This window comes from Kryptolebias marmoratus, linkage group LG3 (assembly GCF_001649575.2).
Source record: "Kryptolebias marmoratus isolate JLee-2015 linkage group LG3, ASM164957v2, whole genome shotgun sequence".
In the NCBI taxonomy this organism is placed as follows: Eukaryota; Metazoa; Chordata; class Actinopteri; order Cyprinodontiformes; family Rivulidae; genus Kryptolebias; species Kryptolebias marmoratus.
In genome coordinates, this window is record NC_051432.1 from 674115 (window position 1) to 694741 (window position 20627).

Consider the following 20627-nt stretch of genomic DNA (forward strand, 5'->3'; position numbering starts at 1 on the left):
GGCAACAAGTATGCCCACTCCTGCTCGGCGCCTCTCACCGGGGACAACTCCAGAGTGAAAGAGTGTCCAACCCCTCTCAAGGAGACTGGTTCCAGAGCCAGAGCCGTGCGTTGAGGTGAGCCCGACTATTTCTAGCCGGAACCTCTCAACCTTATTCACCAGCTCAGGCTCCTTCCCCACCAGAGAGGTGACATTCCACGTCCTTAGAGCCAGCTTCTGTAGCCGAGGATCAGACCGCCAAGGTCCCCACCTCCGGCCACTACCCATCCTACATTGCACCCAACCCCTTTGGCCCCTCCCATAGGTGGTGAGCCCATGGGAAGGGATGTTTGTTGATAAATAATCTATTTCTAGGCTAAAGTTAAACTGTAGTGAGAACTAATTGGACAAACTTTGAATATAAAAACATTAGCATAATATGACCAGCGTTCTTTTGAAGACATTTGTTGGATTTTAGGGGTGTGGGGGCATCATGTACAAAACAGCAACATCTTTGGTGTCTTTGCTCTGTATCTTCTGTAATGACATTCCTTTTAGCTCCAACTAAAAGTGATAATTATGCATATTTTTTACATTCATTGTCACTCTTTTACACAGTCCTTCTGCTGTGAGGATCCATGTGGAAAGTCTGAGCAAATGAAGGTGAGAAGCAATGGTGTAATGCATATTGCCAAAGCTTTTCCTGCAGTTTTTTTGATAAAATGGTGTGTTCCACCAACAGCTGCAGCATGTTTGCTTAATGGGTTCACTTTCCAGTCTCCAACTGTGCAGGTGGGTGGGGTGTATTTTCAGATAAAACTCTGATAGATGTTCTACAGCTTAAATAACCATCTGATGATGGAGTCTTCAGGTGTTTTTAACATAGGTTTTCACCAGTGGCTGCTCAGAAATGTCCTCTGGTGTCTTTTCGCCTTCACAAGACTTTTTCCTCTTTTTGTGGCCTGCAAAAGGAAGACAGGTTAACAGTTAAACTAAATACAATTTTAAAAATGAGATTATATCAGTGTGATCATTGAGAAATGTAGAAAGTGATACACAGGCCTTTGTTGATATTTTGGTTTGTTTTGTTATGTTAAAAGTTTTGATCTGGATTTTGATACATGGTATCTACATTAAAACTTCTCAGTTTTGCACTAATCTTTGATACTTGACTTTCAGTAAGCAGCTAGGAAAGGCATCAAGTCTTCACACACACACACATATTTATTTACAACTTGTGTGTGTTGTTGTGGTCGGCGCATTTTTGAGGTAAGCTCTGAACCCAGACAGACAGGACTGGGAGAAATGATTTAGGTGTGCTGAGGAGCTTAATCAGTAAATAATCATATTAAAAGTGATTTACTCAGTAAATAATCATATATAGGATGACTTAAGTGCGTTCATATAAAAAAGATTTAATCAGTAATTATATTTAAAAATGATTAAAGTGTGTGATTAAAAGTGTGAATGATCAATGAGAATTATGGGACAGTATTAACGGTTGTGAAGAGACCACTGCTTAAAAAGGGTTAAAAAGGTTAGGAGGGAAGAATGGCATTTACGAGAAAAAGGGGTGAAGTTGAGTTACACAACTTCTCCAGATTGCTCAGAATTGATGGAGTAAAAAGTTAGGGTTTTTCCAGAAGCTATGAAATTTGATAGTCTAGCATCAGATAGTAAGATTTTAGTATAAAATATGAGCCTTATTAAAAAATTGGTGTGTATTTTATAGTTTATTTGACGATATATTATTTCTGTGTACAGGTGTAAGGAAAAAAAAAAGAATAAACTAAGTTGAAGAAAAGCAGAAGTTAGAGTAGAAGCTCAAGAAAAAGATGAAGTGCAGTTGAATGACATCTCTTCTGTCCTAGTCTCAGAAGTTGGCTGTTGAATTTTAAAATCTGGCCCGGCTAAACTCCAGATTGAAGCAAGCAGTGGTAGGATGATAGATCGGAGTTTTTAGGGTCAGTTTCTGACAGCTATAACTTCTAAAATAACTAGAGTGCCCATAAATACGTCCTGATGGAACCACCATGTCTTCAGAACCCAACTAACTCTGTTCCGGTGTTTTACTTTTATCTTTCAACTCTTTTTCTTGAGCTGCTGCTCTAACTTCTGCTTTTCTTCAACTTACTTTATTCTTCTTTTTCCTTACACCTGTACACAGAAATAATATATTGTCAAATAAACTATAAAACACTCACCAAGTTTTTAATATGGCTCATATTTTATACTAAAATCTGATGCTAGACTATCAAATTTCATAGCTTCTGAAAAAACCCTAACTTTTTACTCCATCAATTCCGAGCAACCTGGAGAAGTTGCATAAACATGACCCTACCACTTATTCTCATAAGTAGCTGCCCCTAATTCCGAGTATTTACTCCTTTTTCTCCTAAAATGCTGTTCTTCCCTCCTAACCGTTTGACCCCTTTTTAAGCAGTGGTCTTTTCACAACCGTTACTACTGTCACATAATGCTCATTGATCATTCACACTTTTAATAACACACTTTAATCATTTTTAAATATAATTGTTTACTGATTGAATCTTTTTTTTATATGAACGCACTTAAATCATTCTATATATGATTATTTACTGATTAAATCACCTTTGATATGATTATTTACTGATTAAGCTCCTCAGCACACTTAAATCATTTCTCCCCTACTCCAGTCCTGTCTGTCTGGGTTCAGAGCTGACCTCAAAAATGCACTGACCACAACAGTGTGTGTGAACATGTGAAAGTTTGAGTAAGAAAAAAGGGGTCAGAGAAAAACTGAGAGACTAACTAAGTTTGAGCAGTAGTTTCTTGCCCAACGTGTCCTCTGAGCCACTCAGTGACAGGCTGCTGATGAAAGGGGATGTGTCCGTTTCCAAGGGAACAGAGGCCATGTCTGAAAAAAACATGAAGATTTTCATGAACTTTGCTGTCAGCAGTTTCTATAACAGGACATTCAGTTCTTGTGTGACTCTGAGCTGAGTGTGTGAACTACACGCAGCTAAAGACATATTGTAGCCAACTTTAGGAGTGTTTGGCAACTCAGTAAGATTAATATTATTTTATCTGGGTTGCTGCTCTTATTTGATTGCACATCATGTCAAATTGCTTGTGCTAAATATAGTTGTGGTCAGTAGTTTACATTCACTCATTGTGGACATGAGTGTCAGAATAATTTTAAATTTTAATTGCTTTATTTAAACAATTAATTAAACAATGTTACAGCTTCAATGACTTAAAAACAAGGATTGGGTACAAAAGTAGATTTTTTTTTCTCTAATCCACCCAGGTTTGAAATTATGCATACAACTATCATACATACAGCTACTAATATTTTGTAAATGTTCCTAAGCAAGGTGTAACTCGACTACAGGTATCTGTATCCATCAAAAAGCATCTGGTAGAGTTCTGACTGAGATTTGACCACTTTTATTGGCAGAATTGGTAGAGTTTGATGAAATAGGTTGGTTTCCTGGCACAAATTTAGCTTTAAAGCACGGTCCCAAAATTTCAATCAGGTTGAAGTTGGGGTTTTGGTTGGAAGTTGGGTTCCTAATTTATCCAATCAGAAACCAGTTGCGATGTGTGTTTGGGATCATTGTCGTATTGAAATGCTCTACTGTGTTCAAGTTTCAACCATCCAGCTGTTGATGTTAGTAAGATTGAAGAATCTTAACTTCATTATTTAATTTATTTTGTGTGCAATGCACCAGTACTACAGCATGGTGCTACCACCCCATGCTTGACAGTTGGTAAACTTCTTGTCATTGTGGCCAGACAGCTCAATCTTTGTTGTGACCAACCATCGAACCTTTCTCCAGTAGACATTTGGACATGTGGACAGCTGTAAGTTTCAGTCCAGCTTGAAGGTGTGTTATTTTGGAGCAGGAGCTCCAACTGTCCTCTCAGTTCATGGTGATGTAAAATTGGCTTCACTGTGGACAGGAACTACCAGCTGCAGCATACTTGCCAACATTTGGGAATGTCAATGTGTCAACCTGTTTACATGAATAAATTTTTTTTATTCATGGACTTATAACATATAATACCCGATATGGGGTATGGCCCGTCAGAACCTCTCTGTGGGTCAGGCCACAGGCAAGGCCAGGGCCAAATGTGGGACTTTTGGCTGTCCCGCACAGGGTGATGCGGGACGAGGGACGGGGGGGCTAAATGCGGGACTGTCCCGCCTAATGCGGGATGGTTGGCAAGTATGCTGCAGTCAATCATGATCACTAATTAGAAGTTAGTTGTTAAATTACATTGTAGATCTGTCAGCATCACGTTTTAAAAGATGTAGGTGAGTGTATGGATATAAATGTATATATGCATATTTTTGATCTTGTGTGGATTAGAGAAAATCTACAATAAATTTAAACTTGTTTGTGAAAATTACAGAAGCTGTATGTTATAATTATTCCACTCAGAAAAAGGAACAGCTCAAAAAAATCTTTAACAGCCTGAAAGGTTTATGACATTAATGCTCATGATGAGTGAATGGAAACTTTTGACTGTAATTATACGCCGAAGCAAAACACAGTTTTATGACAGTAAAGAAAGCAGTCTCAGTTGTGCTAACTGTTAAGTTAACTACAAACAAAATTAAGATTTAGAAATGTAAATCATGATTCAAACACAAACACGGCACATCTCAAACATACACTTTAAACCCTCTTAAAACTGGCTTTAATTGTGCTGCATTGGATGCATCTTTGTGTGGTGTCTTTAAAAACACCCAGAATCACCTTATTTATGTTTTTTTGCACAGGAAGAGAAAAAAAAAGATCTAATCTCTGGTTTGTTTTGAACCAGATCTCATCCACAGTCATGTAGATCATGTAAATAAACGTACCAAAAAAGCTAAAAATACACACAAACTTTCTCTAGCCTTTTCTTTCAAACAAACAAACAAATAAAGCTAAAAAATACAGGAAGAAATGTATTTGTAGTTTTAATTTCATTTCAAAATTTAGATCTTTCCACAGTAAAGACGACCAGTAGAGACACCATAACCATTTCCTTTACCAGCTCAGTGGCCTAGTGGTAGAGTGGTAGAGTGTCTGCCCTGAAACTGGGAGATTGTGGGTTCAATCCCCAGCTAGTTAATTCCAAAGACTGTAGAAATGAGACCCATTGCCACCCTGCTTGACACTCAGCATTAAGGGTTGGAATTTGGGAGGTTAGATCACCAAATTGCACCTCTGCTGCTCACTGCTCCCTCATGGGTCAAATGCAGAGAACAAATTTAACACACTCAGGTGTGTGATACTCATTGCAGTATCAAGTCCAAAAAATATATTCACTACACTTCATTACAAGTACTTTTTTTTCTCACTGATAAATTATGTGCCCTTAAATTAGAAATTTATAAGTAAAATTTGTGAACGGCATACCACATGTTTTTGTTTACCTACAGGAACAGCCAAAGTGACAGAAAATAGGTCAACCATAGAGACATCCATGAAAGAGCCATTTGGGATGGAGACAGTAGACAATCTTGATGTGTTGGTAAGTATTTACGCTCAGATTTGTTGAGAAAAGTATAAATGGTGTGCGGAAAGACAAAAAATGCCAAGATTCTTATAGATTTATTTTGTTCATGGGAAATAATAATGACATGTGAGAGGGATGGACATTGATAAGGTAAATGTATTGTTCTAGCAGAAATTTTGCAAAAGCCGTGTGTGTTTGAATGTCTATATGGTGCTCCATCATCCTGCTTGATTCCTGATATTTACTTTTGACAGTTGTCTTACTCGATATTATTCTTTTCTTTTCACATTTAGCAGCAGAGCCACTCTCATATTTCTACCTAAACATCTTCTCTGAGATTCTGATTTGTTTACCTCCACAGACGACAGCCAGCCTAATGAAGGTCAGTCACCTGACTCAAACTTCTATATGGTTTTCAGAGGATTCTGCAGCGTGTTTACACTGAGTGCATGCCTGCATTCCAAAAATGTATATCAATTTATCTGGAAAACCTTTGGAGTACAAGTTTGCCTTTAAAATCATCAGAACAAACATTTTGCATTTTTGTGTTATTTATTTAAAAACACTAAACTGTAGAAGTTGGATTTAACAAATGCCAAAAAAGACAAAAATTGCCCACATTTTGAGACATTTTCTTGATAATTGTGTTTCCAGTTTTCTTCAAAACTGCATTAGTTAACTTAGTCTTTATAGACCACATCAACACAGTTTTGAAAAGCTTTCTGGGTATAAAATTACTTGAATTTCTCTTTTTTTCTCAGATCTTCAGAGATGATGCATTTAAATTCCAAACAACTCTGAGGTGAGTGCCTATAATTTTGGTAGCTTCACATTTACTTGAATCAAAGTTTTACTAAAAAAAAAGAGTGAAACAAACCAGAGTGTGAGTCAGTCTCAGATCTGTCCTCTCTGATGTAAGGAATCTCATCCATCCTGAGAAACACTGAATCACTGGGACTCTTCTGGCCATCAGACTTACTCCCTGTAGCACAAACACAAATATAATTAAGGCATATGTGATACTGTTTCAGGCATTGCATTCAAATTTGAAATTGTTAAATCAGAAATAATTTATGGTGTGTTTTTGACTGAACCTTTGCATGTTCTCTATCCCATTCTTTTAAGTCTTGGATTGATTGAACAGTTTTTGCTTTAAAAATGTATTTTAGACTGTAAACTCATGCAGACAACAAGTTACTTAAGATGATGCTGGTTTAAAAAAAAGTGGCTTAAATTTACATAAACTTTTTTTGCGCGGCTCATTTAGAGTATGAGGGGCAATTCATTATATTGTACTATTTATAATTAGACTAAATTAAATATGCTGCATAGGTGGATAGCATTATTTAAAGTGAAAAATATTAAATATAAACCAGATCAGATTCATCTGTGCCTACCGACTTGCAGTAATCCTTATTTAATAATCATGTGGTATTTCTACTGTTGAAAAAAAACTATAAACTGCAGTGCTGTAATACTTCAATATATTTACAGCTATAATAATACTTCACCACCACCACCATGGACAGGATATCAGTGATAGATAGAAGGTGTCTGATTTGGGAACCTCAGAGTCTTGTTTCTGCTTTTCGCAGATGTGATTCTGTTGATATCTACAAACCATGACCTTCAGCATATGCTGGGGCAGCTCTCAGCTGTGTAGAGCAGTTTGGTTGAGAGTCAGCTGCCCTAAGTCCAAGGTCATGGTTCTCAACTGGAAAAAGGTGAAATTCTCCCTCTGGGTTGGGGTTGTCTTTGCCTCAAATGAAGGAGTTTAAATTTTTTGGTGTATTGACAAAAGGTAATAGCAGGAAGGAGCCAGAGATAAGCTGACAGATCAGGGCCTTGTCCGCAGTAATGACAGCATTGTTCCAATCTGTTGTGGTGAAGAAACAACTGAACTAAAAGGCAAAACTCTTGATTTACTGATCCATTTATGTTCCAACCCTCAGCTATGGTCACGAGATTTGGATCATTATCACAAGAAGATCATTTGTATTTCATTTGTATGTTTTCTTGTTTCTTTGTTCCTACCTTGTGTCACAGCCCAATGTTTCTCTGTCATCTTTGCCTACAGTCAGTTATGCAGACATGTTTATCTGCTCATTAGCCTTACCAGTAATCACCCCTCCCAGCATACTTATACTCCTGGATTAAATCATTTTCAGTCATACTCCCACAAACATATTAACCACATTTAAATTCAAAATCCCATTTACAAAAATAAGTTTTGATTTCGAAAAAACACATTCTGCTACAGTTTGAGTCAGTGACAATCGGAGAAAGTCCATGCAAAAGTTATAAGCCTCTAAATAATATGACCAGATCTGTCTGGCCAAATATTTGTTGCAGATGTATCTGCCACACACCTGAGCCAAATCACCATGAAAAAAAATCTTAATTTGGACAGCTGGTGAGGCATATTAATACAGATACTGACCCAGTTTTTTACTAAGGCAAATCTAGGTGACCTTTTCTTTCAAAATATCTGCATTTAGTTTGAAGTGAAAAATCCCCCAACACTTGATGTTACAATCACCACCTTTGCTTTTGAAATAAGCATATTTTAAGTCAAATCTCTTTCATAAATAGGTTCACATTATTTATCAGAGTTTGTAATTGAAATATTTTATGTTATTGTAAATTCATTCTGTTTTTCATTTTTTATACAATTTCTCTTCAAACAATTTCATCACTGTTTGGATTTACCTTTTACAGGAGCTGTTTGAGTTGTCTGATGTTATTGGACTTCATTCATCCTGACTGATGTGTTGTAATTGTCAGGATTTGGGTTTTCTTTGAGTTTCTTTTTGTATTTAGGGTTATTGTTTTTTTTGTGTTTCTGGTTTTCCTGTGTTCAGTTTGGGTTTATTGTTTCTTTTATTTTGTTATTTGATTGTCTTCATGTTTAGTCTTGTCTTTGTTCAGTTTTTGCTCCTTGTGTTTTTGTATTCCTGTCATCATTCACTTGTCCTCAGTTTTCACTTGTTCCGTTTCATTCCTTCCTGACTGCCAGTGGCAGTAAACAGAGTGGATATGTCTCCTCGTGCTCCGCGCAGGTCGAGAATAAATGTAATCAAAGCCACGCACGTGACACGTAGCTCACCTGGGCATGCGTCTATAAATAGCACGTGTGAGGCTACGTTCGGCCTCTTTGTTCTTCTAGCGATTGACCTGGCGTGCTCTGCAGGTTAAATTGCTCCTATAGTCCGTGTTTTTCCGGTACTTATTGCAGGTAAAAAAAAGGTACACGTTTGTGTATGGTAAGGCATCTTCCTGCCTGTGACTTATTGGTCGGAGTGCTCGTACAGCCTTCTAAGGCAGTGGTTGACGTGTCTTCATTGTTTGTTTGTTTATCGTAGCAGGCGGTGGTGGTGCATCTGGTCGCGGATGGCTCATCCGCTTCTGACGTTGGCGTTTGCCCCCTGGTCCGGCGGACAAGGCAACAGTTTGCAGGTGAGTGGTAGCTGGAGGTTCGGACCGCATTCTGTGTCTGCACAGTTCTCATTCAGATTTCCTGGCGAGCGCTCATATTGATATACGCCAAATCTGAACGCGCGCTTCAGCTTTTATTGAAGTGTTCGCTCATGTTACCTGACTGGCGCACACACTTATGTGTGGAGGTGTGATCACGTTCTTCAGTTTTATTGAAGTCCTCACTCACTCTGCCCAGCTCAGGGCCTGCCCGCATTTGCCACGTCTGTGGGCAAGATGCTGGCGTGCTCCGAGTGTGGGGCTCCTCTCCAGGTGAAGGACGGCCATGACCTGTGTCCCAAATGCCTGGGCGTGGGTCATCTCAGAGAGGGTCTGACTGACCTGTGCATGAATTGCAGTATTTTGCTGTTGTCCGTGAGAGCAGACAGGTTACGGCAGGTAGAGGATCTAGTGTTGGCGGCAGAGCGGCCACCCTCAGCAGCGCCTCAACCATGTTTCAGGAGGCGGGGGGTTGCGTCAACGGAAGAGCACCGCAGCCCATGGAGGAAGAGGCCTCAGCTGACGCGCCCATCTTGGCAAGAATTGGACTCTTTGAGGGTCGAGGTGGAGCAGCCCAAGGCCCTACTCAAAGCTCCAGACCTGTGTGTGTTTTCCAGGCAGCAGCCTGGGAGTTGGGAGAGGATCTGGAAGACGACAGAATCTCCGTGAGGGCCTCCAATTCTGAGTTTCAGTCCCTTGGGGATCAGAGGCACTACTCCCCAGGAACCTGGGGTCCGGAGGTGGAGCCTCTGAGTATGGAGTTGAATGATGGTTCGGGAAACTCCTGCAGGAGTTTAGTTAGCTCTGACCCAGAGGAGGAACCAGGCCAGCTACAGGCAATTATTTTGGCAGCATTGGCCAGAGTTGGTCTAGATGATGCGCCGGCGGCCCGTCCCACAGGAAACACCTTTTTTCGGCAGGCTCCAGAGGCCCCTCCGTTTGAGGTCCCACCATCTCCGGCCTTCTTGGAGGAACTCCAGCACTGCTGGAGGGATCCTAGAAGCTTCTCCAACCATGGTAGGGATGCACGGAACCTGGCATCCATACACAGCCTCGGGAATCATGGTCTAGGTCGCATGCCCCCTGTGGATCACTGCATTGCGTCATTGGTCCTTTCCCCAGACGAGGCGCTGAAGGAGAAGGCCTGCTGTCCAAGCGCCCAGTGTCGGGTGACGAATAACCTTTTGTGCCAAGCATACGACATTGCAACCTGTATGGCACGTGTTGGCAATTCTTTCTCTGTTCTCCTCCTGGCTCAGCCCCAGATGCTGCATTGGCATGGTGGGAGCAGCACTGGGGGATATGAATGACATGGCCCTTCAGGCCTTTGGACTCATGTCCAAGGAATTAGATTGCTTGTTGTCCACCTTAGTGGTCACCCGGCGTCAGGTCTGGTTGGCGCAGGCCCCAATCTCAGTCCATTGTAGGCAGAGCTTGCGCAGGCTGCCAGTAGTCCCGGGCCAGCTGTTTGGGCCAGAAGCCGAGAGGGCACTGAAACGCCGTAGGCAGTCCAATCAGGTCTCTGAGGCTTGGGGTGGTCATGGTGGGCCAATGGGACCCTCCGTTCCACAACCACAGAGACGGGACGTACGAGACCCGTGCCGTCAATTTCGGGCCGCCACTCTTTCACAGTTTGGGCAGCAGAGCCGGACTGTGACAGGAACTTGGCGTCAGCCCAGGGCAGAACAGGCTGCACCTCGGGGGACACTGGCCAGAATAGGCGGCAGAATGCAGCCTGAGGGCTGCAGGTCGATGGCGGAGAGATTTTCACGGCTGCACCTGGCCTAATGGGAGGCCCACTGTACAGACGCGTGGGCGTTAAGGACCATGTCCCAAGGGTACAGGTTGCAGTTCCGTTGTCGGCCCCCACTAGGTCGATGCGGTACCTGAGGGAGGCCCGGAGGCTGTGGACCTGGGCATACCTTCGCTTTGCCTCCATCAGGGCTATGCACCTATCAGGGATGAGTAACTCTCTGGCTGACAATCTGTCCTGCCAGAGGCTTCCGCCAGGGGAATGGAGGCTCCATCCTCAGGTGGTTCGACAGATATGGGACCGGTTTGGCAGGGCCCAGGTTAATCTCTTTGCCTCAAGGAGCAGTACACATTGCCCCTTGTGGTTTTCCCTGGCAGAGACCAGCACCCCACTGGGGATGGATGCCCTCACAAAGGGATGGCCAGCCGGTCTGCTGTATGCCTTTCCCCCATTTCCACTGCTTCTGTCCACTCTCCACCGAGTGGACCTCCCACTGGTGTTGAAGGCCTTAAGCGAGCCACCTTTCGAGCCCATGTGCGCTGCTCCACTGAAACTAGTGTCCCTGAAAACTTCTTTTCTGTTGGCAATAACAACAGCTAAGCGGGTCAGTGAGCTCCATGTGCTTGCCATCACCCCTACTTGTCTGCGTTGGAAGGTAGATGGGTCAGGGTTGACACTGCGGCCGAATATCGCCTTTCTGCCTAAGGTTCTGCCCCCAGGCTATGTGAATACAGCTATTGAACTGGGGTCATACTGCCCTCCCCCATTTCAGTCTGAGGAACAGAGGTTGGCAAACACGCTGTGCCCAGTTCGGGCATTACAGCAGTACATTGTTGCTACGGGCGCTATTCGACGATCAAACCAGCTGGTCGTCTCTCATGGGAGACAGAACAGGGGGCGGGCCCTTTCAAAACACAGGCTGTCGCATCGGGTTGTCAATGCCATTGCGCTGGCTTATGAATCTGTGGGGGCTGCTGCCCCCTCGGGGGTTAGGTGCCACTCTACCAGGAGTGTGTCTGCATCCTGGGTGGCAATGAGGGGGTACCACTAGCAGATATCTGTGCGGCGGCATCATGGGCGACACCATGCACGTTTTGCACGATTCTACCGCCTCAACGTAGGACACGAGTCTATACTGGCTTCGGCGATCCTGCCTCTGGCTTCATCTACCTCCTGAGAGGGGGATGAGTACTGCGTTCCTCGTGACATTGCTGGCATAAGTCATCCACTTTGTTTACTGCCACTGGCAGTCAGGAAGGAATAAAACAGAACGGACGTTACTCTATAACTATGGTTCTGTGAATTCCTGGATGACTGCCAGTCACACTGGTCACTTGGAACTTCTTCCCCACGAGAAGATCCTAAGAGGCCAAACGTAGCCTCACATGTGCTATCTATAGACGCACGCCCAGGTGAGCTATGTGTCACCTGCGTGATTTTGTTTATTCTCGACCTGTGCGGATCGCGAGGAGACATATCTACTCTGTTTACTGCCACTGGCAGTCATCCAGGAATTCAAAGAACCATAGTTACAGAGTAACTTCCATTTACCTGCCACGCCCATCTTCACCTGCCTCAAATTTGTAATCACTCACCTGTGCCCACTTCTCCTAACCACTTCCTGTATTTAAAACCTGGTCATCTCCTCCACTTATTGACTGGTCTGTTGTCGCTGTCATGCACTGTCTGGTTTTCCCTCATGTCTCTTTATTTTTGTAGATTTTTTTTTTTTTCCCAGAATCTCTCAGAATGAGTCTGTGCATTGGGTTCGCCTTACTCTCCACCACACCTGATAGCAATGGATTCAAAACAATTTTTTTCTGAGAGCAGCTTGGTTTGTGTGCCTCAGATGGCTCACATAATCTCTTACTCCAGTCTGACCCGTAAACTTTTTTTTTTGGACTCACATGTAACTAAAATTAACAGTACTCACGGACGATCCGGTTCTTCTCGTTCAGCAGGGAGGTGCTGTGTGGGACACTGGACTGATGTCCTCTGGTCCGGGCCGAGCTGGGTCGGCTGGGCTCCCTGGGTGGGGGCATGAGGGTGGCTGTGGTGGGCTCTGGGGCCATGAGTGTAGCAGCGTTATCTGTGACCGGAGGCTCTAGTGTTGAAATGTTAGCTTCTGCCAAACGGGTGTCGGCATCAGGAGTTTGAGGCGAACTGTCCATCCTGGTGGCTGTTACTGCGTTCTGGTAGTGGCTCCGGGTGATCTGACACAGAGGAACAAAGGATTCTGGGTATTAATCTTGTTTGGATCATTTTTTTTTATAAGTTGATTTTAAGAGGATTTATGCTCAAATTCAACTGGAGAACATTTTACATAAAGCATAAATGGGTTTTATGGTTCAAGTTAAAAATTAACTGCCTTGTTTTCAGTTCAATAAGTAAATAAACCCAACAACACAAAACATAAAACCTTCAGGCTGGAACAACTAAAAGGAAATCCTCTGGTCATGTTTTTTGTTCCTGTTTATGGTTTTGTTTTTGTCTTTTTCACTGTGGGTTATTTTGATTTTTAATGGTAATATCAATGGGTTGTTGCAAGATACTTCTGACCTCATAACAAACTAACAGTGAGCAGCACAATATTCTTACTGGCTGTAGCTTTGTAAAGCACTATTTCCATTTTCAGTCAATATTACAAAAGTACAATTAACTAATTAAATTTAAAAACCTATCATTCCTTGAAGGAATGCATATCACCTGCCGCTGTTTCATGTCAGAGCTTTAAACAAAGATAATGTTATGAAAAATAATAGAGTTAAAGCCATTTTGAACAAATCTTAAAAACTACATTATGTGTGACCTCATGCAATATTAAAAGATCTTGCTGATCAACGTAAGTGTTGGTAATGACTCTTAGCTACTAACACACCAAATTTTAGCCCAATGTTTGTAAAAACTGGCCAAATTATAGTCATTTTTGTATTTGTGGTGACCATCTTGAACTGGAGTAATTCATAAGTTAATACATTGTAAATGTACATGCAGTGATTACTGTCTGAAAGTTCCATTAAAAACATCCTGGAATATTTTGATAACGGACAAACACACACACAGCCAAAAACGGGATCACTTTTTCATTTTCAGGGTCAGGCGATAAATATAAATTCTTCGAAAACAACACAGTGAAATCATACTCTGTATACAAAGTTCCAGATCATGTTTTTAAATGCATTTTATTCTTTAAAGTGAAGTATCTGTATATTTCTACTTAACAAATCAAAATGATAAAATATTTGTCCACATCTTCTTTTTCTTTCAGCTGTTCTTATTTTGGGGTCTCCACAGCGAGTCATCCTCCTCCATCTAACTCTGTCTTCTGTGTCCTCTGTCCTCACTCTAACTACCTCCATGTCCTCTCTAACTGCATCCATATAGCTCTTCTTTGTATTTTTCCTGGCAGCTGCATCTCTAACATCCTTCTACCAATACACCCTCTGTTCCTCCTCTGCACATGTCCAAACCAGCTCAGTCTGGCCTCTCTAACTTTATCTCCCAGTCCTTCAATCTGTGTTGTACCTCTGATGACCTCATTTCTAATCCTGTCCATCCTTGTCCCTCCCAAGGACAACCTCAACATCTTCAGCTCTGCCACTTCCAGTTCTGTCTCCTGTTTTTTTGTCAGTCCTACAGTCTCCAAACCATACAACACAGCTGCTCTCACCACTGTCTTGTAAACCTTTTCTTTGACCTTTGCTGCCACCCTTTTGTCATAGATCACTCCTGAAACGTTTCTCCATCCACTCCATGCTGCCTGGACTCTCTTCTTCACCTCTTTACCACACTCCCTGTTTTCCTGGACAGTCAACCCTAAGTACTTGAAGTCCTGCACCTTTGTGACCTCTGCTCCTTGTAGCCTCACTGTTCTACCTGCCTCCCTCTCATTCACACACAGGTAATCTGTTTGTCTACTGCAATCCAAAAAAACATGTTTTTAACAAGTTCCAAAGAGCAGCTTTTAAAAAACATTATATACTTACAGATTAGCACCTACTAACTTCGACTTCAAAAAATGTATGTACTTTTTGGAAGTGTTTAAAATCCTTTACTTTAAAAAAATCAAATTGAGCCAAATTTGAGAAGAAATCACATTTTGCCAGTACACAATGTTATATTTTAGTAGATCTGGAACCCAGCCACTGCAACACTGATGGATATATATATATATATATATATATATATATATATATATATATATATATATATATATATATTTTTTAAACTCTGTGGCAATCTGAGCAGAGGTAGTGCATTACGTTAAATAGTCCATTTCACGTTTGGAATTGATTTTGATCTTGTTTTCTCTCAGCGCAGTCTCTTTTTCTCTCTCTGCATTCTGTGTGCCTACATATCCAAAAATATGGATGGGTGCAGAGGGATACATTTATTCTGGATTTTATCCAGAAATAAGAAATGCTACTTTCTGACTGGGTATTTTGGGTCACAAATGAAGTTGTCAGAAAAAGTCTACCTTGTGTTTCTGCTTTTTATTTAATATTTAAAAATAGTGAAAGACCTTTGTGGGTTTTATTCTTTTATCATAGTAAGTAATGCAATATTGTGTGTGTGTGTACTCTGTGAAAAACGTGAAAGCCTTGCTGATCAGCAACTCTGCATAACCAATCGGTATGTAACTGCCACATTTCTATTTCTACATATTTATGTGTTTTATGTTGATTTCGTGAAGCGCCGCTAGAGAGAGCTATGGTGTCAAAGTAACCTTGAGCTGAGTAGATATAGGTCAAGAAAAAGCGATCTCAAGTAAAGGGGAGAAAGAATGGACACTAAAGTTTAAGGAAACAAGAAGAAAAGGTCTTTTCGTAATTCCTTACTTGGTACTCAGCCAACGAGGTAATTTGTCTGTTTTTATGTTATAGAAGAAGTTTTATCCGATGATTGTCTTTATTTTAACTGAGCTAATTGTTGTTTTGTCTGTGTTTTTTTGTTTTCTTGTTTTCACGGTGTGCGTACTGAGTCTGTACCAAGATGGATTCAATAAATTCATCAGTAGAGAAAGCCACTTGTGTCTGTCGGTACCTGGAGGAATTATACGGTATGATTCATGTAAATCTCAGCCTAATAATAATAATCTCATTTGCCAAAACTACCTAAGCTAGCACAGGAATTTTACTCATCACTGACAGTGTCACAGGTCCCAATATTTAATCTAACATGGATTAGCTTTGTCATCGTGTAAAAAAACTACCTCGACACACCAACCTTTGTGGCGTGTAGAGGCGTGTTTTTGTTTTGTGAGAAAAAAAAAAAGACTATGATGGACCTGGATATGTTAATTACAAATTCACAAAGTTTACTGAACAATTCAGCAGAAGTTTGAGATGCCTGAGCACACACTAAGGTAAGATAAACTTTATTATCCCTGTGGGGCAATTTGTTTTGTAGCCTTCAGAAAATAGCTACAGCAAATAACAACTAACAAATGTCATTAGTGTAACGTGCACAAAGTAACAAAATATACAGATGTGGACTGCTAAGCTTCAGTTGGTCTGATCAGTTCAACCTATTAATAGGCCAACAGTGACGAAGGAACATTATTTTTTTATGTTTGGCAGTTTGGTACCATGTACCTTCGACCAGATGGCAGCAGCCTGTACTCATTAAAAAAAAAGAATGGCTTGGCTCAGCAAGGATAGTTTTGGCTTTCATTATAACTCTCCCTGTCACAGCTCCATCTGTTCCTGCCACTCCTCTTGCCTCTAGTCATGCCACAGCCACCTAACTTCCCACTCCCAGTCTCAAGCCACGCCTCTGTTTCCATGTCTACGCCATTAGTCTCATCTGCTTCACCTGTTCTTGACTGCATATATACTCACAGCTCCCAGATCTCAAGTGCCAGATTATTGAAAGCCTCACAGCCAGTAAATGTCCAGCGTTCATTCCTTGTTCATGCCTTATCTCGACCCTTGCCTGTTCCACGACCATCGTCTCTCGCCTGCTCCTTTCCTGATACTGCTTTGGACTCTGATCTCTCGTTACGGACCTCGCTACGCTCACCTGGACCTCGCCCTTTGGATTCTCCCTTTTTGGATTTGGATTCTGACCTCTGACCCACCGGTAACAACCCCCTGCTTGGACCTGGACTTTCCCCTCTCGCCTCAGCCCCTTTCAGACAAGCCTGTCTGCACCTAGCCACCAAGCTAAGGAGGACTTACCAGTTCTGGTCCCGATCCAAGACGGTCACGTGAGTGCTCTGTTCAAAGCCTCTGGTCCTGCTACTAGTCTGTCCATAATAAAATCCTTAAAACTTTGTTTTCGTGTTGCGAGTCTGAATCCTGTCAAGTCCTGCCTTGTCACTCCCTTTATAAAGGTGGGAAAACTCTTCAAGCTTCAACCCTATAATTATGCATATCTTTACAATACTATTCAGTCTGTGCTCTGTGAGAGACTCAAACCAGCAAATAGAAGAGAATGCGAAAACTCAATAAAGCAGGAATAAAACATTTTCCTAAAATACTTGTCAAAAATTCTCAGTTTTTGATAAAAATACAGTCAATGGTGGGCCTTACTGTCAATACCTGTACAACCTCAGCAGCCTGATCATGGATTGTCAACCGGCTGCCCTTTGTGGTTTGATTTACAGAGAGAATGATGATCCATGCAGAGTCAGGTGGAAGTCAGAACAAGTTTTATTCTGGTGCTGTACCATCCAGCCTACCAGCATCAGGCAACAACAAAAAGAACCCCTCACAAGACATAATTACAGCCTTAAATAGTCACAGCTGATAGTGGACTAAACCATTCCTCACAGGGACATTTACCAATTTACTACTTCCATCTGTAAAATACATTTTATTAAAATACCTCTGTATTCCCAGTTAATTTTTATAAATATTTTATATTTTAAACCTACACCTAAGTATCATAAAACACCATAAAACATTGTGCAAACCCTCCCACACACACTTTTCCATGGCCTCTCCCAGAACCTATAAATCGTGTGGGAAAGTATTTGTCCAAACACCCTGGAGAGGACACAGAAAAGACAGGTGAGTTGTTGACGTTTAGCACCACTACACTTCTCCTGCACTCACACTTAACATGTTTTACACAAACATTTGCTTAAGTTTCTAAACAGTAGACCTTATTTCCTCTGACTAACAATTCTTTTCTTCTCACAGACAACCACCTCACTTCTTAATGAGGAGCAGCTGTGCAGAGCCTGGAACAAAAGGCTACATGCTAATTATTAAAATTCTCAATAAATATTTAATAAATAGTTAAAACTTCTTGTGTGCAAATGGTTCTTTATGTGCAAATTCATGCTTAAAGTGCAGTGCTAAACAAGGTGCTTGTTAAAGTGCTAGTTAAAGTGCAAAGGTGCTCTTAAAGTGCTATACAGTTTAAGTTTATAAAAAATAGTCCCAGTAATGAAGACCTCTTCATTACATGGATAAAAGCAGGAGTACATAGTGGAGGCTTTTTCATATATATATATATTTTTTATGAAATACAGAGTAAACATGGGGCAGTTAACTGCTCATTAACCCCAGATAAATCATTCAAACAGGCTCTTGAACACAAGCTGAGATAATGTTCTAAATTTTGCTTTGTTTTCAAAAGTCAAAACTCCATAACAGACGCTTATTAATTTTTGGATTATATCCAATGACTGTGAAGAAAGTGGTTGAGAGCCTCTCACCATACGAGCTGTGTTTGACGTTCATCAAACAGAGCACATTGGGGTTAAAGTGCAAGTTCACTTGTGATTGTTTTTGGAGATATACCAGGTAGGCTATGTTTTTGTAAATTATCATGGAAACGATAAGAAGAGGAAAAAACATTGCCACAAAAATAATTGAGAACCAATGCATAAAAAAAATAAAAAAAGCACTTTGTGGAGCTTTTTAGTAGTAAAATTCAGATTAAGTGTAACTTTGTATACAGTTGTAAGAAATTCTACATCTATATGCTGAGGGAGAGGGATTTATGAGCAGATGCAGATCAAGCAGAAAGACAAAAAGAGCATCTAAGATAAGATGCCATTTGTTTGGAGTTTAGTGTGATATATTATGGGCCTCCAGCACTGGATTTTAATACTAGGTTGTTTTTTTGATGCTGAAGTTTACAACCTGTGAGATTCCAGCTAGAGTTTTGTGGTAGTGGAATAGAAACTATGTGATATGCAAAACTGAAGAGATTTTAAATGAATTTTTGTTTTGCTCCCTTTGGAATGGTTTAAATTTTTATTTACTTACTTATTTACTTCTTTTATTTGCACATAATTTTAATTAAAGTGCAATAGTTGGATTTGAGTTATGAAGTTGAAATGTAAGTATAAAATGAACAGTAAATGTTAATTTGGTTCAGCATTTGTTCTGTGAGAAAAACATCAGTATAATTGTGTTTAATCTCATTAGTCATATCAGTGGTTGGAAGACTCATATGGTAGATTATCTACAGCATAAAAAATACTAAATAAAATTCAGTTTATTTTAATGATGAACAAATATAGACAGTAACTAAACAGTTCATGTTCATGATATCAATGCAATTCTTTTTGTAGATGTTGGGTGATTTTATATCTGACTCTGACAAAATTGAAATCCACGACTTGCAAAACCCTTTCAGTTTAATTTTATATTTTGTACTATTTTTACATAATGTGACCAAATTCACGTTTGAACAAAAATGCAGTAACTTTGATAGTTAGATTGGAAAAGTACCTTCAGTAACTGAAGTAATTGTTGAGCTTCAGAACTTGGGATTTTAAAAGCTTAGTTTATAACATGCTGTCTATTGAATATTTTTAAGTTAGACAGTCAAACTTTGTCCCCCTAAGATCTCTTTTTATTCACAAAGTCTAAAACTATTTTGTATGTAAAGAATGAGTTGCAGGTACCTTGATGAGTTGAAGGTGAGTGAGCTGCTTAACGGAGTAGTCTGGCAGGTAGACGTTCCCTCCTCCGTTCAGCTGGCTCATGCTCCCACCATACAGCATTGTCTCGGAGCGGTCCAACCCACTGCTGCGAGACGGAGACCTGTGGACTAAAGGGGACATATTAGATCAATTACTTGTTCCCAGGGACAGAAAATAAACTGCTGTTCTAATAAAATCCTGTAAGACTTCAGGAAAGCCATTTAATTTAACCAAAGTTACTTTAGCCATTAGAACCTGGAGTTTTCAGTGTTGGAATGAGTCAGGTTAAAATCAAATGCCACAACATAGGTTTGGAACTGCCAACAGAGTAAAGGTGAATGGTCACAGCACCCATTCCTCACTGAAAACATTCAGTGAGTTGATGGAAATTTGTGAAGTGAAGAAGAGGCTCTTAAAAACAATGAGAAAAAAAGCCCTTTGGTCTGATGAAAGAAAACCTTTAACTGGCTTCAGTTTCTCAGTGGATGTAAAGAATCCACAATGTTAATAATACCACCTCTGCAGTCAAACACTGTGATGGCAGCAAATTTTGTAGGAAGACTGATCTGCAGCAGTGCATAAAAAACTAATCAGAATTGTATAAAGAAGGATACAGAACAAGTGAAATCTTGAATGAAAATCTTATCCAGAAGGCTCTGGCTCTTGAGATGGGGTGAAAGTTTATATTTCAGCAAAATAGTAGATGGAGGCATACTGCCAAGGAACCACTGGAGCAGCTTTAAGAAAACTGCAAAAGTCTTAAAATGTCTCAGGGGTGAGCATCTCTAGAGAGACTTGAAAAAAGATGTGCACTGACACTCTTTTTTTAATTTTTTTTTACCCTGGTTAGGTTTCAGAGGTTCTGCCAAGTGGGAGGGAAGAAACTTCCAACAGAAAGATGTGCAAATGGTCCTTGGAAGACTTGAGGCAATTGTTAATAAAATCATAAAAGGTTACATAAATGGGATAAGTCAGTCTTTTACCATTACTAAATTCTAAAGCAACCCCCAAAACCCTGCTGGAAAAATGTATACAGACTGCTGA

At 40.7% G+C, this 20627-nt stretch overlaps 1 protein-coding gene across 1 annotated transcript in view; it reads right to left on the bottom strand.

Annotated features, from left to right (window-relative positions):
- Positions 1-251: 251 nt before the first annotated feature.
- LOC108247445 (metal transporter CNNM1-like) overlaps positions 252-20627 on the bottom strand; it is a 35023-nt gene continuing 14647 nt past the window's right edge. Inside the window, exons 6-10 of the mRNA XM_017435576.3 lie at positions 19566-19711; positions 12633-12912; positions 6350-6454; positions 2771-2875; positions 252-941 (exon numbers count right to left, since the gene is read on the bottom strand). Coding sequence (XP_017291065.1) covers positions 847-941; positions 2771-2875; positions 6350-6454; positions 12633-12912; positions 19566-19711 — 731 coding nt within the window. The 3' untranslated portion in view covers positions 252-846. The remainder of the gene's footprint in view (positions 942-2770; positions 2876-6349; positions 6455-12632; positions 12913-19565; positions 19712-20627) is intronic.